Source organism: Pyrus communis, chromosome 2, assembly GCF_963583255.1.
Source record: "Pyrus communis chromosome 2, drPyrComm1.1, whole genome shotgun sequence".
In the NCBI taxonomy this organism is placed as follows: Eukaryota; Viridiplantae; Streptophyta; class Magnoliopsida; order Rosales; family Rosaceae; genus Pyrus; species Pyrus communis.
Window position 1 is genome coordinate 30,050,461 of NC_084804.1, and position 18,186 is coordinate 30,068,646.

An 18,186-nucleotide genomic window follows, 5' to 3' on the forward strand; every position below is an offset into this window, starting at 1 on the left:
AACCAAATGAAAGCTACACCACACACTTAATTAAACTAAGATTATTTGCTACCACACAAAACCCATTAATTGCACCTAATTTTTTTCACTCAACCATACCTAACATTGATTCTACCTAACATTGATTCTCAACATTGAGTTGTAAATAATGCATAGAAATAGAGAAACTTAATGAATGAATAATTAAAAATCTACCACAAGGATGAACTGCAGTAGAGGAGACTTCACGAAGTCCAGTCTCAAGCTTTTCGACAAGTTTTCCATCCTTCACTAGATTATAAACACTAATAATCTTTTTTGTTGAAATGAAGAAGAAAGACCGCGTAGGATGGAAAACTGAAGTAACTGCAACCCCATGCAACTTGAATGGAAGTGTCTGGTTGAACTTCTTAGAGAGCTTGTGTATAAATATAGCTCTTGATTCACGTAAAGACAAAGTCAAGAAAATCCAAGGAGACGATAACTAATTTGGTATATCTTCATCTCTTTTTGTATAAGAATAAATTATTAACTTAATTGCAAATGATAATATAAGGAGATAGCATCATGCAAAAAAGATATCTGCTGGCATCACTGTTGAAAGGTAGTCTCCTTTACGATGCCACTCTACTGAAGCCACGGTCTACAGGACCAAACAAGAAAACAGTTAAGAATCTTCGTAGAAGACCATCCTTCCAATCTTGACTTGCAGTTAAGACACTCATATACTCGAACCACCACAAATAAATTGATGAAGGAAAAGGCCAATGTACGTTGGAATGCCTTAATCTGATTCCCTCAAGTTTATCATCATGAAGCCAGCTTACACTGGATGCTGTTGTGCCCGTATAAGCAATATGTTTTGCAAATGTTAGATGCCATTCATTTGATATATGATATTCAAAGCACTAACAATCTCACACTGACCAGAGTCGTCAGGCATAGGCATCCCAACAGAGAGAAGTGCTTTAGTTCTTTTCTGTACTTCTTCAGTCCCACAACCAGTGTTCAAAAGAAGTATGTCATGTCCCCTAAAAGATTGCGATAGTCATTTTACACATTCAAATAACAAGATCCCCAGTGAAATAAATGTAAAGCAAAAATGAAACCAAAATATATTGAATGCATCGTTACACCGAGACAGCCACTATAGAATGCTCAGGATAAGGATTCCAAGCCACATATTTGACGGCTTCACCAATATCGCAGATTTTGACACATCAACCAATTTCAACCACCCAAATACGCAAAGTTCCATCCAATGAACCTGTAAGAACCACAACAGATGATGAGATTTATTTCCAATTTCAATTACCTAACTGAAAGTAACAGACAATTAAGCATGACATTGATACCTTATGCAATCCACTGCCCTGAAGCTTCTACAGAAACTGATGTAACTACATCCTTGTGGCCTCTATACTCAAGATAACATGCTACAGGGTAAGGTTTAAGTTCAGTTCGGCTCGGTAGCTTGAGCTTGAGAGATTCAGGGTCTATTTTAAGCTGAAACATATAAATGATTCATTGTGAATAAATTTGATCATTGCCCTCATATGACTAGAAGACCAGAATTCTCATATGCAGCGATGCTTCTTATATTTGCAAACCTAACCAGTATGATAATGGAGTGTGTGTTAGAAGCTGAACAATCATGGAGAGTAACAAATTAACATTAGTTCAAATTTCAATTCACATTCTATATTACCTTTTAGGTATAAATTTAGGACGGTCTTCTTCATACATTAACTGGTAAGAGTTGATCTCTTCTTGTGTTGGGATGTATTCCAGAGATGGATTAAAGGACTCCTCATGGCCTAAAAGAAAATTTAAATTTTAAGATTTCCATCGAGTCTCAGGATATTTCACGCAAGCAAAAAATGTTGAGAATTAAGCTGCATACTAGCTTAATATTGAGCTGCAGATGACAATCCTGCAAAAAGGAGTTGAAGAGAATGCAAAGATTGAAGAGATGAAGAACTTACTATTTTTAGAAGTAGCCATTAGATTTAAATTACAACGGCTAGATTAGTTTCTAATTTAGGAAACGTGCACAACTGTTATGCCTATCTATTTAGGATTGTACTATGTCATTTGATCCTTTCCTAAGTGGAAGGATCATAGCCTCTGATGGCCCCAATGGCTGGAGATGTGTCCTTGATCCCTGAAAAATAGGATTTGGCATTTGACTGTGCTGATGATATATTCTTTATGTATTCTTCTTTGATTATAATTTAAGAAAATACAAGAACATTCTCCATTCTCTACACTTAACCTTTCTCAAAATTTTGTGCTGCAAAGTTTTCACCTTTTACTTGTTAATCAACCTAAAAGCTACGTCTGATACCTTTTGAACATGGTATCAGAGCTCTAGGTCTGATTCCAAAAAGGGGTGTCAACTGTGAGGAGGTTCTTCCTGAGTAAAATTCCCAAAAGGGATAAAGGTGGCTTCTTTGTTGGTTGGTTCACTAATACTCACTAAGAAATGATGGGATCAAGTTCTTCCAGTGGAGATTTTAGAACTCCATAGTTCGATGATTCAAATTACAATTTTTGGGCTATCAAAATGGAGACTATCCTCATAGCACATGATCTATGGGATGTGGTAGAACTCGGAGTACAGCCGCAGCTGATTCCCGAGGAGGAAGAAGGCTCTAGAGATGAAGAATATGAGGCTGAGCAAGTTCCTATGGAAGCACCCACCATCTCCAGAGAAGACAGAATCAAAAACGCCAAGGCGTTGAGTCTCATTCAGGGAGCAATAACAGATGAGCTCTTCCCTCGCATCATAAATGTGAAGACTATGAAATGGGCTTAGGACATTCTAAGAAAAGAGTTCAGATGAGATAAAAAGGTAAGAGCTGTAAAACTTCAAGCAGTTAAGGCTGATTTTGAGTATTCGAGAATGGCAGAAGGTGAAACCCTAGATGATTATTTGGCTAGGTTTTTTATCGTGAATAATCTAAAGTCACTTGGTGAAAATTTGCCTGAGAAAAGGATTGTGCAAAACCTATTGATAAGTCTAAGCAGGAGGTATAAGTCCATTGTGTCCATTATAGAGGAAACTCTAGATCTGAATGCCATTAGAGTTGAAGAAGTCATTGCATTTGTCAAAGTCTATGATAAAAGAGAAGATTTGCATGATGAAAGGGATAAGGTGACAGGAACTGAGAGAGCCTTTAGTAGTCTCAGAGTTGGAAACAATCAAGTCACTGGAACTTACAAAGGTTCACAAAATAAGCAAAACCAGAAATGTCAGGGGCAATACAAGATGGGAAAGAATTGGTCTCAAAGGTGGAAACTGCAACAATACCAATGGTTCAAGCTGGAACAACAACCTTGGAGGAAACTGGAATAATAAATTTAATTCACAGAACAAGCAAGGGATTAGTAGTCAAAGTGGTGTAAAACCACAGTGCCAAGTTTGTGAGAAATACCATTTTGGTGTGTGCAAATACAAAGGAAAAGCCAAGTGCTTTGGTCATATTGCAAAGGACTATGATAGTCACACGCAAGTAGCCAACTATACTAAGAAAGAAGAAGTAACCACAGAAACCATGTTCTATGCTTGTCACTCAATGATTAATTGCACAAGATAAAACTGTATGGTTTGTGGACAGTCCTAGCAACAATCATATGACCTCTCAAGAGTCTGTGTTGATAAACATTGACAAATCTATGACATGTAAGGTTAAAATGGGCACTGGAGACCTTGTACAAGCTATTGGGAAAGACACTTTAGTTGTTGAAACTCAGCGTGGGAAAAGTTATATAAAATAAGTGTTGATGGTTCCAAGTTTGGATGAAAACTTACTGAATGTAGGTCAGATGATGGAGCATGGATACTATGTTCTATTTGGAGGGAATATGGCAATAATTTTTTATGACAGCAGCCTAAATAATGTTGTAGCAAGAGTGACAATGGCTGGAAATAGATGTTTTCCTCTCTCACTAGAATCTATAACCCCTGCAGCAAGAAAAACATATGTGACTGAAGATTCATGGATTTGGCATAGGAGGTTGGGTCATTTGGGCTTTGGAAGTATGAAGAAGATGCAGCAAAAGGAAATAGTACTTGGATTAATTGATCTAGCAGAAATGAAGGGTGTGTATCAGGTAAACATCATAGATAACCATTTGACACAGAAAAGGTGAGGAGAGCGAGCTATCTACTTGAGTTGGTACACACTGATGTGTGTGGACCAATGCAAAATGAGTCCATTGGTGGAAATAGGTACTTCATCACATTCATTGATGATTTCTCAAGAATATATTGGGTATACTTTGTCAGAAATAAATTTGATACCTTTAATGTGTTTAAGAAGTTCAAAGCCTTTGTTGAATTGCAAAGTGGTTTTAGTTTTAAAAAATAAATAAATAAATACACCTCTCATCAATTTCTGGACTACTGTGTAAGCATGGGAATGGAGAGGCAACTAACTATTGCTTACTCTTCTTAGCAAAATAGAGTTGTTGAGAGAAGAAATAGAACGATTGGTGAAATGGCAAGTTCCATGATGGCTGAGAAAGGAATTCTAGTGATTTTTTGGGTAGAAGCTGTGAGCACAGTTGTGTATTTGCAAGATAGATATTTTACAGCATCTGCGTTGGATAAAACACTTTTTGAAGCCTTCACAGGTAGGAAGCCTGGAATTAAACATCTAAAAGTAGTTGGTTGTATTTGCTATATTCATGTTCCATCACCACTGGGACATAAATTTGATGAGATAACCAAAAAAGAAGTATTCATGGGATATGAAAGTTGTGAAAAGGGTTATAGAGTGTATAATCTGTAAACTAAGAAGATTGTACTCTCAAGGAGTGTGATTTTCAATGAAAACCAGTCATGGAATTGGGAAAGTAACCAAGTGCAGTCTCTCTCAATACCTTTCAATCTTGAAGAGAATGATGTAGAAAATGAAACTAAAGAAGAATCAACGGATGCATCTTAGTTCAACAATGCTGGAAGTTCTCACTTAAACATAAGTATTGATGCGTTAGTTAACAACAATGGTGGAAGTCATAGTCAAGGCTCCATACCTAGCTCCACTCCAATGAACTTAAGAACTTTGGAAGATATATATACAAGATGTCACATGTGCATTATAGAACCAGAGAACTATCAAGAAGCAGCAAGTGATATAGCTTGGCAAGAGGCTATGAATGAAGAGTTGGAAATGATTGAAAAGAATAACACTTGGGAGCTTGTTGATAGGCTTGCAGACAAACCTGTTATAGGTGTAAAATAGGTGTTTAAGACTAAGCTCAACTTGGATAGGACAGTTCAAAAACACAAGGCCAGGTTTTTAGCTAAAAGGTATGCACATAAACCTAGGATAGACTACAATAAAACCTTTGCACCAGTGGCAAGGTTGGACACAATTCGAACTCTCATTGCCTTTGCAGCACAAAAGGGTTGGAAACTATTTCAATTGGATGACAAATCGACTTTTTTAAATGGTGTGCTTGATGAAGAAGTGTATGTTGAGTTGCCTGAAGGATTTGAAGTGAAAGATGCAGGTCACAAGGTTTACAAGTTAAGGAAGGCTCTATATGGACTTAAACAGGCACCTAGAGCCTGGTATAGTAAGATTGTAAATTCAAAAGAAGCACAAGTGAAGCCACATTGTATACAAGGTCTAATAATGAAGGAGGGTTGATAATTGTCTCAATATATGTTGGTGACATTGTCTACATTGGAAGTAGTGAATAGATGCTTAGTAAGTTCAAAAGAGAAATGATGCAGAGATATGAAATGTCAAATCTTGGACTTCTACATCATTTCTTAGGCTTGAGGATACTACAAACTGATCAAGGGGTGTTCATGCACCAAAGTAAATATGCCAAGTCTCTACTTGTGAAATTTGGACTTGAAGACTGCAAAGCAGTATCTATTCCTCTGCACACTGGTGAAAAACTTAAGAAAGTAGATGGGAGTGAATTGGCTGATGAGAGACTTTACAGGAAAATTGTGGGGAAGCTTATTGTATTTAACAACAACTAGACTTGATCTGAAGTATGTGCAAGTTTGTTATCCAGGTTTATGAACAGTTGTACAAAGAAGCATTTGGGAGCTGTAAGAAGGGTACTAAGATATGTGCAAAGGACTCTCAATTATGGCATTGGATATGTGAAAGACAACTATGCAATTCTTATTGGATTTTGTGATGCAGATTGGGCAGGTAGTGAAGATGAGAATAGAAGCACCTCTGGGTATGCTTTCAGTTTTGGCAGTGGGGTATTTTCCTAGGCTTCTGTGAAACAAAACACAATGCACTATCAACTGCTGAAGCTGAGTATCTCTCAGCATCTGAGGTAACAGCACAATCCATTTGGTTGAGATTTGTCCTTGATGACTTTGGAGAAATGCAAACTGAGGCAACCCCCTTATTCTGTGATAATATGTCAGCCATCTCCATGGTAAAAAATCTACTCTTCCATAAGAAGACTAGACACATAAACAAAAAGTATCACTTCATAAAAGAAGCTCTACAATCAGTTGAGATTGACACTGGGAGTAAATTCAATAAGCAGCTTAGGAAAGGCTGTTGAGAATTAAGCTGCATACTAGCTTAATATCGAGTTGCAGACGACAATCCTGCATAAAGAAGTTGAAGCGAATGCAGAGATTGAAGAGATGAAGAACTTACTATTTTTAGAAGTAGCAGTTAGATTTAAATTACAACGGCTAGATTAGTTTCTAATTTAGGAAACCTGCACATCTGTTATTCCTATCTATTTTGGATTGTACTATGTCATTTGATCTTCTCCCAAGTGGAAGGATCGCAGTCTCCGATGGCCTCAATGGCTAGAGATGTGTCCTTGATCCCTGAAAAATAAGATCTGGCATTTGACTGTGTTGATGATATGTTCTCTGTGTATTCTTCTTCGATTCCAATTTAAGAAAATACAAGAACATTCTCCATTCTCTGCACTTAACCTTTCTCAAAATTATGTGCTGCAAAGTTTTCTCCTTTTACCTGTTAATCAACCTAAAAGCTATGTCTAATACCATTTGAACAAAAAGGAATTGCTCTCTATTTGATTTTTTACAATCCTGAGAATGTGGATGAAAACAAGTACCTAGCAACTTCGGCTTTGATGTAGGAATGTAAGTTAGATGGTTATTCTTTTCCGTTGAATTAGAGTCGTCTTCCCACAATGGGCATCTTAAATTGGAAAAGATGACAATAATAATTTGTGCGACCCAAACACTAGAAGGAAAAAAAACAGAAAAACTGAAGTCTGCTGCAGTTGTCTATTTTTCACAAGCTACACTGAAAATAAAATAAAACTAAGGGAAATGAAAAAGAAAGAAAGCACATAATAGGAGAAATACATTTAACATGCCTTACCAATTTACTTTCAGATTTTGAAGGAATGAATCGCCTCTTGGGTTCAGGTGCATTTGACAGTGGATGCTTGGAGTCAGCCTATTTAAACCAATCAACATATGGCTGCACTTGAAACATGGGGAATTTTACTTCAACTTTAATAAGGAATTTGATAGGATTTTTACTACCTACAAAAGTAGGGGATAAAAACACTTAAAAATACTTGTAGGAGAACAAGGTTGTCGTAGTATAGTGGCTCAAGTAAGGTCGTTTTCCATAGGGATTGAATGAATAATTTGTGTTTAAAACCAACTCTTAATTAATTATTTAAAACAAAGTTTGGAAAATGTTGATTTTAGAATTTAATATAATAAAAACGAATTTTAAAATAAAACAATTAAATCGATTAACTAGAGAACAATTTAAAGAAAATCAATTTGTAAAAGCCTAAGGTACCGTTACCATAACAACCCTATGCAATTTTACCAATTAGTTATGAATTTCTACATACATGCTTTGAAGGTTAGGTTTTCCTAATACATATTTTCATCATGATGTTCAAGCGAAAATGTATATCTAACATTCAATCTGTCTGTGATGTTCAGATTAAATATAAACATGCAAAACTCATTAAGCTTTGTGAAAACCCTTTGAAAAATCATGCAACCCTTGCGAGCGTAATATTCACCTTAAGTGAACTTACAATTACTAGTCACTAGAAACCCTTTTCAATTTCATGGTGATGTTCCAACAGAAATTGCATTAAATTACTTGTCTAAAAACCGTAATGGTCGCGAATCACTAAGACAATTAGATAGTTTAGTCATGGTGATTAATAATTCAAAACAAGCATGCATCCATTCATAAGCAAATTAATAAAATTACATATTCATGCTAAAGCTTGTGGCTTCGCCCTAGCTAAAGAACTTAGTTACAAACAATCATAAACAAAATATTATTAAGAACATGGAAAGAAAACATCTTGAAAATAAACTTCCAAAGCTCTCTAATGTAGTGCCCGTGTTCTCCCAATGTTGCATCGGGAACCCTAATGGCTAACAAGCCTTATTTATACAGCTACAAAATAAAACCCTAAAAGGTCTTAGAATAAAACTAGGAAACATAATAAAATAATAAACCAGAAACTAAAAGGTTTCTTATTTAAACTGAAATTCGGACTTCTCAGAAAATCAGTCTCAGAAAGAATCTTCCTCAATACATGTCATCTTGACCTTCAAAATATCGAAAACGTCCAGAAACGTAAATCTGGTAAGGCTACGTGCTGGGCTTTTATTTCATTGCTACGGTCAAACTGCTAAGTAGAAAATCTCAAATTTTGATGCAATCATATTAAAAAACTCACGAAGAAAATCTGAAATTTTGATACAATCATCTTGAAACACTCATAAACATCCTTCAATTGAAAACACTCCAAAATTCATCCGTTTGATCACATTTTTCTCCGGAGGAAGTCGAATGTCTTACATTGGAAATACAATTCAAAGTATCAAAATTATACCAAAATAACCAATAAACTATAACTATGAATAGGGTAAAATATATGGTATAATATGGACTCATCAGAATTCATCTGTATCAATAGAAATATCATATTAATTAGAACTGGATAAGTAGGATTTACAGACTGCATAAGGATCAAGGTCACCATGTGGAGCCTTTCCTTTGAGTGTCTACTAATCGATTTGATATCTTCTTTTGTCTGTTCTACTTCCTCATCATTATATTCATCATAGATTTTGCGGCTGAAGAGTAACAAAGCAAACCAGAGTCGCACAAAAAAAAACATTCAAACATTCAAAACAAGAAAAGGTAGCAGAATAGATAATCAAACAATATACAAGCCAGATAATTGAAAAACCATTTACTGCTTTAAGCCATCTCTCCTGATTTGGAAGGCTGAAGTGTTAGAACCAATCAAATGTCAAGTGTATAATATATAACAATTTGCACAGTTTTATTTCAAATGGAAAAACTCAACAACAAATACAATATATCAAAATATAAACACTTAATGAAATTGTATATAAAATCACAAATCACTGACTTGTTCCTTGAAGATAGAGGCTTGCAGAAGCAATCTCCTAAGACAGAAATTCGTCTCTACACCAATGCAGCAGTTCAATGGACGTCTATCTTGCAGGATACAACTATCTAATCCAAGTTCTTGCACTTGAACTCGAATTCTTGGCGAATTGGTTGTGGTGTTTCTCTGTGAAGTATGAAGAATTCGATGGAAAATTGTTATCTTTGTTTTTGATCCGACAACCATATATATAATGGCGTAAATGAGCCGTTGAAACCGTTCATATTTATCTTTAAGAACGGTTGTAACCGTTCATGTGATCAGTTTTATCCTTTCGGAAAAAACTGAATGCAAAAATCAAAAACGTAAAAATGATACTTGGGTTTTTCGTCCATCCGAGCCCCAATGGCCCAAGGCCCATCTTTGACATTTAATACATCACCGACAGTATTTCGTGGAACCACCTATTAAAAACAGAAAAAAGGATGAAATAGTCCCTGCTTTCAGTTAATTCAGATAACCATACCATAATAATCAATCTCATGGGTATGGCGTCGGTGAGCACAGACAGCAGCAGCCCCATGGCAGTCTTGGTAGTGAACTGCGTCGTTCTGGCAACTCAAGCTCGAGCGTAAGACATGTAAACAGAGAAGGAGAAAAGCATGTACACAGAGAGGAAGAAGAAATGTATTTACTATCTTTCACATTACATTCTAACACAGATTACATTGTGTATATATCTAACTATATTGCTTAGTTATTAAGCAACATAAGACTCTTAAGCTATTGACACTTGTCACAATCTTACACCACAGAATCTTAACCAACTTAACTAACAGTACATATATAGTTAACATCCTCCCTCAATCTCAGATGGGGGCTTGCCAAGTCGGAGATTGTAGCAGTGTGTTTGATATAAAGGAGTAGACAATCCCTTCGTAAGAATATCAGCAAACTGTTCATTGGAGGAAACAAAGTGGACTTGCAGAAGCTGTTTGGCTACCCTTTCACGAACAAAGTGGACATCGACCTCAATATGTTTGGTCCGCTGATGCATTACAGGATTGTAAGCAAGAGATATCGCAGACAGATTGTCACAGTAGAGAGTTGTTGGAGAAGAAGTATCAACTTTGAGGAAGTGAAGAATCTGTTTAATCCAATCAATTTCTGCAGAAGTACTGGAGAGTGCTCGATATTCAGCTTCAGTAGAGGAACGAGAAACTGTATTTTGTTTCTTAGACGACCAAGAAATGGGATTTGATCCGAGAAACACAACTAGACCAGTAGTAGATCGCCTATCATTAGGGTCCCCAGCCCAATCAGCATCACTAAATGCACGAAGTGTCAAGTCTCCTGTGGTAAACTGAATACCAAACTCTGCAGTACCGTTTAAATATCTCAGAATTCGCTTCACAACAGCAAAATGAGAGTCCATAGGGTAGTGCATGAACTGACAAACCTGATGAACCGAGAAGAAGATATCCGGCCTGGTGAAAGTGAGGTATTGGAGGGCACCCACAATGCTACGATAAAGAGCAGGATTATTAAAGGGATGTCCATCATCTTTCAATAACCTGTTGTAAGGTAAGCAAGGTGTGAAGCATGGTTTAAAATGAACCATGTCAGCTTTAGCCAGCAAATCTGACACATATTTAGACTGAGACAGAAACATTCCATAAGCATTCTGTTTAATTTGAATCCCAAGGAAGTAGTGAAGAGGGCCAAGATCTTTAATATCAAATTCCTTGGTCAAAGCATGAATGACTGCATCAAAAAGAACAGAATCACTGCCTGTGAGTATAATATCGTCAACATAAAGAAGAAGAATAACCACAGAATGCCCATCATGCTTGACAAACAAAGACGGATCAGAATATGTGGAAAGAAACCCCAGAGAAGGAAGAAAAGCAGTGAATCTCTCATTCCATGCTCTCGGGGCCTGTTTCAAGCCATACAAAGACTTATGCAATCGACAGACATGAGTAGGATTGTGGGGGTCACTGAATCCTGGTGGTTGAGACATATGCACCTCCTCATTAAGAATGCCATGAAGAAAGGCATTCTTCACATCGAGTTGACGCAAAGACCACCCAAAGTGCGCTGCCAGGGCTAAGACCAACCTCACAGTTGTAGGCTTGACAACAGGGCTAAATGTTTCGCCATAGTCAATACCTTCTTCTTGGTTGAAACCTTTAGCAACAAGCCTTGCTTTGTACCGAGAAATAGAACCATCCGCATGTTTCTTAATCTTGAAGACCCACTTGCAACCTACCAGATTCTTGTTATGAGGTAATGGGACCAAAGACCAAGTATGTTGTGTTTAAAGAGCAGCCAACTCTTCATTCATAGCAGATAGCCGTAAAGGGGACTTGAGAGCAGACTTGTAGGTGGCAGGTTCCATTTGAGACAAATCAGCAGATGCAGCATCATGAATTACAGAAAGAAAGGCCTTCTTCTTCGAAATACCACTTTTTGCCCTTGTCTGCATAGAATGAGTGTTCATAGGGGGAATGGGAAGAAGAGGTTGCAATCTGTCAGGTTGAAATTCAGATTGGATAGCAACACCAGTAGCATGAGAAGTCTCAGTATGAGGTGCAGTGACCATCTCAGAGCAGGACTCAGTGGGAACCTCAGGAGCCATAGGGAAGGAAGCAGAGACTTGTTGTCCTGGGGATGCAGTAATGGATTGTAAGGACTGCAAAGAACCACTATGTCAAGTTGAAGATGGGGATGACATGGTCTCAGGCATAGGAGGTGACCGAGAGGTGGGAAGGGACACAATATGACTATTACCATTAACAAATATAAATGGAGATGAGTTCACAGATGTATATGGGGATTTAATGGATGCAGGACAGGGAACAGACAAGGTGGGATAAGGAAAGTCGAACTCATCAAAAATAACATGTCTGGAAATATAAAACCTGGTATGGACAAGATCATAACAAATGAACCCTTTGTAGTTGGAAGCATATCCGAGAAAAATGCATTTGATTGTCTTGGGTTGTAACTTTGTACTATTATATGGTTTGAGTAAAGGAAAGACTGAACAACCAAATATTCGAAGGTGATTAACATCAGGAATCTCATGAAACAACAATTCAAAAGGAGATTTGTGATAAAGAGTGGAGGAGGGCATGCGATTTATAAGGTAGACAGCAGTTTGGACTGCAAAAGACCAGAAAAATGAAGGTAAAGAAGCTGTTTGCAAAAATGTTATAGCTGTTTCAATGATATGCCTGTGCTTCCTTTCAGCTAACCCATTTTGCTCGAGTGTGTAAGGGCAGGACAGTTGATGTTTGATGCCTTTGTCCAACAGAAAATTTTGAAATGACTTACTAAGATATTCCCCTCCACCATCACTCTGTAATGATTTAATAGATGTGGAGAAATGATTCAAAACAAAATTGGAAAAACCAACAAACGTGGAGAAAACATCACTTTTATTAAGAAGGGGAAACAACCAGCAATGTCTAGTACATTCATCAATGAATGTCACATAGTACCTAAAACCATCTATGGAAGTACAAGGAGAAGGACCCCATACATCACTGTGAATTACTTCAAAGGGATGCAGAGACTTTGACACAGACTTAACAAAGGGCAATTTACAGAATTTGCCTTCCAGACAAGTATGACACATCACAGACTCGGAATCAGGTAAAACAGACAGATTACACTTCTTCAACATTAACGAGATCACAGAATTAGATGGGTGACCTAATCTACTATGCCAAAGACTAGAAGATACTTGACAGCCAAGATAGGCAGCTTGAGGTTGAGAAGAAATAGATCGAACGCGTGCTGGAAGTGGTATGGGATACAATCCATTACTGCATTTGCCTTGAAAGAGAATCCTCCCTGTGACTTTGTCCTGGATCCAAAAACAGGAAGCATCATATATTAGCCTACAATGATTATCCAAGCACAGTTTATGCACATATAAAAGGTTCAGAGATAGACCAGGAACACAAAGAACATACTTGAGTTGTAAGGGTTTTAAGAAAGTAGGAAGAGTGGAGGAACCAATATGAGATATGGATAAACCTGCCCCACTCGTAGTCTGAATCATTTCATTGGCAGGGTATGAAGATGCCAAGGACAGATTACTCAAATCAGCTGTCATATGGGAAGATGCTCCAGAGTCAGTGAGCCAAGTTTGTTGAAGAGAATCACTGGACTGATGATGTTGTGATGGAGAAACATGCATTGCAGTCGGAACTGGAGAAGAAGAATTAGAGTTCCTGAAATGACAGAATTTTGCAATGTGATTCTTCTTCCCATATATTTGACAGCCCTCAGAAACTGTATTGTCAACATTCCTAAATCTACAAGTAGGAGCAAGATGTTCAAACTTGCCACAAATTTGACAAGAAGTGCTCGAAAAATCCTGTTGCTGTGGTGGAGAAGCACCAAGAATACCAAGAGCAGAACTAACATTATAATGGCCATAAGTGGGCTTGGAGCTCCCAAACCGAGAATGAGGATGATACTGAAATTTCCCTTTGTATTTGTTCTTACTATAAGATGGCTTAAACCCAGAAGGAACAGAAGAATATAATGGAGACTGAGAAGAACCACCATAAGATGCATTAGTCGAAGGATCCTCAGCTTTGGAACTAGTGCCATTATTCTGAGCAACCATGGCAGACAAGAAAGGTGTAATCGGAATGTTCTCAACCATGGTTTCCTCAGCAAGTAACTGAGACCGGAGATCTTTCATGGAGATAACATTCTCACGACCTCGAACAATTGATCTCAAAGTATTATATTCAGAGGAAAGACCATTCAAAGTCAAAATCACAATGTCATCATCATCAAACTGAACCCCAGCAGCAAACAGATAATCACGAGCTTCTTTAATACGTTGCAAATAGATCGAAATCGAATCAGTACCTTTCTTGATGTTTTGTAATTCAGATTTCATCTGAAAAATCGTAGCTCGAGTGACAATGGAAAATTGGTCTTTAAGACGCTGCCATAAGTCACGAGCACTGGAACTACCAATTGCACAAGAGACTGCTGAAGGAGATAGAGTAGCTGTAAGTAATTGCATCAATGCCCGATCGTGCATTTTCCAGATCTTGAAGTCATCACTTTCAGTCGAAGAGGAAACATCACTTAAAGGAGGAAATGAACCTTCAGAAACAAGCACAGTAAATCGAGCAGGACACGGATGAGAGCCATCCACAAAACCCATAAGGCCATGGCCTTCAAGCAACAATTCAATCTGAAAATTCCAAGTGAGATAATTGGAATCATCGAGTTTAACAGTCACAGAAGAAGAAATCGTGGAGATAAGAGAGGTGATAGGAGATTGAAGAATCTGCAGTTGAGTCGAAGTCACCATCGCAGACGAAGAAGAAAGAAAAACCCAGATGAAAAATCTCTCAGGGGAATTCGAACAAACACTTGGTGTGCAAAGAAAACAATGCACCTAGCCGGAGACACAGAGAAGAACCAATATCCCGAAAAGAAGAGAAACCAGATCGGTGATGCAGAATGATGAGCGGAAGCAGAAGAACAAGATCGAGAAACCTTCAAGCTGAAGCTTTTCAGGCGAAAGATACCATGTAAACAGAGAAGGAGAAAAGCATGTACACAGAGAAGAAGAAGAAATCTATTTACTATCTTTCACATTACATTCTAACACAGATTACATTGTGTATATATCTAACTATATTGCTTAGTTATTAAGCTAACATAAGACTCTTAAGCTATTGACACTTGTCACAAGTTCTCTACGCTTTTGGTTTGTTGTTTTCCACAACCTTGTTTCTTTTGAGTGTTATGAGAAAACTAAAAACGAAATGATTATTAACAGTTTTTTTTTTTTTTTGAATAATGATATTATATATCTTAAGGGAGTGGGGAGTGACCGACCCTGAGAAGAGAAGTATGATGGAGAAGATCAAGGACAAGTTGCCTGGTAATATCATAGCCACCACTAATTAAATTAGTTCTTCAAAGCGTTAATTAGCTTATGAATGGATGGTAATATTCTGGAATATTAATGTACTGTGTGTATAACAAAGAACTGTTGCAACTGTGTGTATAATATAGAACTGTTGCAACTGTCCTAGCTGCAGAGTGCTTATTTCCAATTTCATTAGTTTATCTGAGTGTTAAAATCAACACGTTGCAAAAATTAGTAGTGAAGAAGAGAATGTTACGTTGGATGTGTGTGGACACACAAGATGGGTTGGGATTAAGAACCAAGATACCCAAGGTAAGGGAGGGGCAGCCGCAATTAAAGATGATGAGAAAAAATCGGTGAATTGATGATTTAAAGATGTTTCGGTTAGAATTTGTAATTATGAAGCTGCAATTATGAGACATACAAGAAGAGATGGGATTAAGAACAAAGATATCCAAGGTAAGGGAGGGGCAGCCACAATTAAAGATGCAATTATGAGACATACAAGAAGGGATGAAATTAAGAACGAAGATATCCAAGGTAAGGGAGGAGCAGCCGCAACAACAATTAAAGATGCAATTATGAGACATACAAGAAGGGATGTGATTAAGAACGAAGATATCCAAGATAAGGGAGGGGCAGCCGCAATTAAGGATTATGAGAAAAAAGGGGTGAATTGAAGATTTACAGATCCTTCTGTTAGAATATGCAATTAAGATCTTTCGGTTAGAATATGCAATTATGAAAATGCAATTATGAGACAAAGCCTTAAGATAAAAGGAGATGAAAGATGTAGAGGACGACTTAGTAGAGACTATAAAAAAAAATATGATTTACTTGAAAATGGATAGGCACGAAATCGATTGAGCCGAATGACGTTATAGGGTACATATACTTAACAAATTACATTAGGGGTGGTTGTTGAGTTTGAAAATAATAATCTGTCTGATCTAATGTGGTCGAGAACAACAATTATTTATTTTATTTTACAAGCGACACATAGATATTGTAACAAAAGGTTGATAGAGTTAAATTGATCGATTTACTTATGTTGTCTAATTTTCTTTCTGATAAATAATAAGATAATATGCACATGATATACACATAATTCTATTTATTAGGATGATCTACACGTAATAAAGGGAAGAGGTCTAGGTATTAGGATGATCTACACGTAATAAAGTGTAGAGGTCTAGGGGACCTTTAGTGCATGGCACCGAATTATAAGCCACTTGCATTGTATCTTTATTTTATTGTCACGGTCAAACGGTTTGGTAGAAAAAATTTGGAATTTTGATACAATTTTCTTAAAACACTCATGAACATCCTTCAATTGAAATCACTCCAAAATTAATCTGTTTGAATACTTTTTTGCTTAAGAGAAAATCGAATATCCTACATTAAAAATATATAATTAAGTATCAAAATAATCAATAAATTGTAACTAAAATTAAGAAAAAATATAGACTAAAATATAGACTATAAACTCCACATACAGGCGGAGGACCCATTTAGTTCAATCCTTCTGTCGTCTTCCTTGTCATGATTCCACCTCCCATCAAATCCTAGAATAAGAATAGTAATTATAACTAATATTTGTACTAGTTTCTGCAGTTTTTGGGTCCTGCAATAATCTCTCTCTCAGTTAATTTCTGTGAAAATCTGAAAAGTTTTTCGGTGGTTTTTATCAATGGCTTTGTCCAGTGGGACATCTTCAGGCTCCTCCTCCACGATTCATCAAAACTCAGGCACTGAGGCTTCAGGCTCCTCCTCCTTGATTCATCAAAACTCAGGCTCTGAGGAAGACTTGATGGCTCTGATGGACCAGAGGAAGAGGAAGAAAATGATTTCGCACCGCAAATCGGCGAGGCGGTTAAGGATGAGGAAGCAGAAGCACTTGGATGATCTGACGGGCCAGATCAACCAGCTGAAGAAGGAGAACTATCAGATCATCTCCAGCCTAAACATCACAAGCCAGCATTACATGAACATTGAGGCAGAGAACTCTGCTCTCAGAGCCCAAGCCGATGAGCTCAACAGCAGATTGCAGTCCCTCAATGAGATTGCCAGTTTCTTGAATGCAACCAATGGTGGGCTCCATGCAACTGCTGCAGATTGAAGCTGCTTCAATGCGCCTAATAACAGTTTCTTCGACCCGTTGAATCTGTCAAATCTTAATCAGCCTACTATGGCCTCTGCAGATATGTTTCACTATTGGTCGTGATCGTGTTCGTGTTCAGGTGTATTCATTTATAATTTTGTCGTGTTTGTGTCGACTTACTGATACGATGCGTATGAGCTTCTTTGGATTTTGGATCAATTGATAAAAACTAGAGAGAGAGGTGTGTAGTTTTATTTTACTAAGGAATAATTTTATGTGTTAAATGTAAAACAAAAGAGCTATCGTGTTGGCGTTGGTCTGTAAATGAGGGCTATGGAATTTTCTTATATGCTATTAATGTAGTTGTTTTCCTATTTCTTGTATGCTATCATTTTAAGAAGAAAAAGAAGTGGTAAGAGAGATTAAATATTGACTTGTGAATTTCAAATATTTTTATAATGTCTTGATACAATTATACATGTAAGCTTTTTTTATCAATAATGCACACGTCTGCCTACGCATCTTCAAGAATTTTTCTAAATTTTTGCTAAATTAGCTAATAAATAGTGTCAAAAGCCAAAAAACTTAACTCAACTCCAACAACACTCTATTTTAAGATAACATTAATATTTTATTACTTTTTCAAGACAGCTATAAGAAGAGAGTTTTAATTTTTTTCTAATTGTTCAATGTTAAATTCTCTCTCCTCCTTTATAAGTTTATAGAGTGAATATTCACTTTGTTAGTTTGAAGATTCATTTAAAGTGTCTCTTGGAGGAAAATTTGTTGGCTTTTTGTTAAAATTGTTAAC

At 37.0% G+C, this 18,186-nt stretch overlaps 1 protein-coding gene and 1 pseudogene across 1 annotated transcript; one reads left to right on the top strand and one right to left on the bottom strand.

Moving 5' to 3' along the window:
• The window catches only part of LOC137727115 (ribosome biogenesis protein BOP1 homolog), a 7,858-nt pseudogene extending 6,133 nt beyond the window's left edge, over window positions 1-1,725 (bottom strand).
• Window positions 1,726-16,893: 15,168 nt separating this feature from the next.
• Window positions 16,894-17,749, top strand: LOC137727038 (bZIP transcription factor 11-like). Its single transcript, XM_068465982.1, has one exon. It carries the CDS (start codon window positions 16,965-16,967, stop codon window positions 17,391-17,393), a length of 429 nt encoding a protein of 142 aa, XP_068322083.1. The 5' UTR covers window positions 16,894-16,964; the 3' UTR covers window positions 17,394-17,749.
• Window positions 17,750-18,186: the final 437 nt, after the last annotated feature.

Excerpts from the sequence above, each read along its gene's own strand:
- LOC137727038 (XM_068465982.1), top strand. The coding sequence starts at position 16,965 with ATGGCTTTGTCCAGTGGGACATCTTCAGGCTCCTCCTCCACGATTCAT.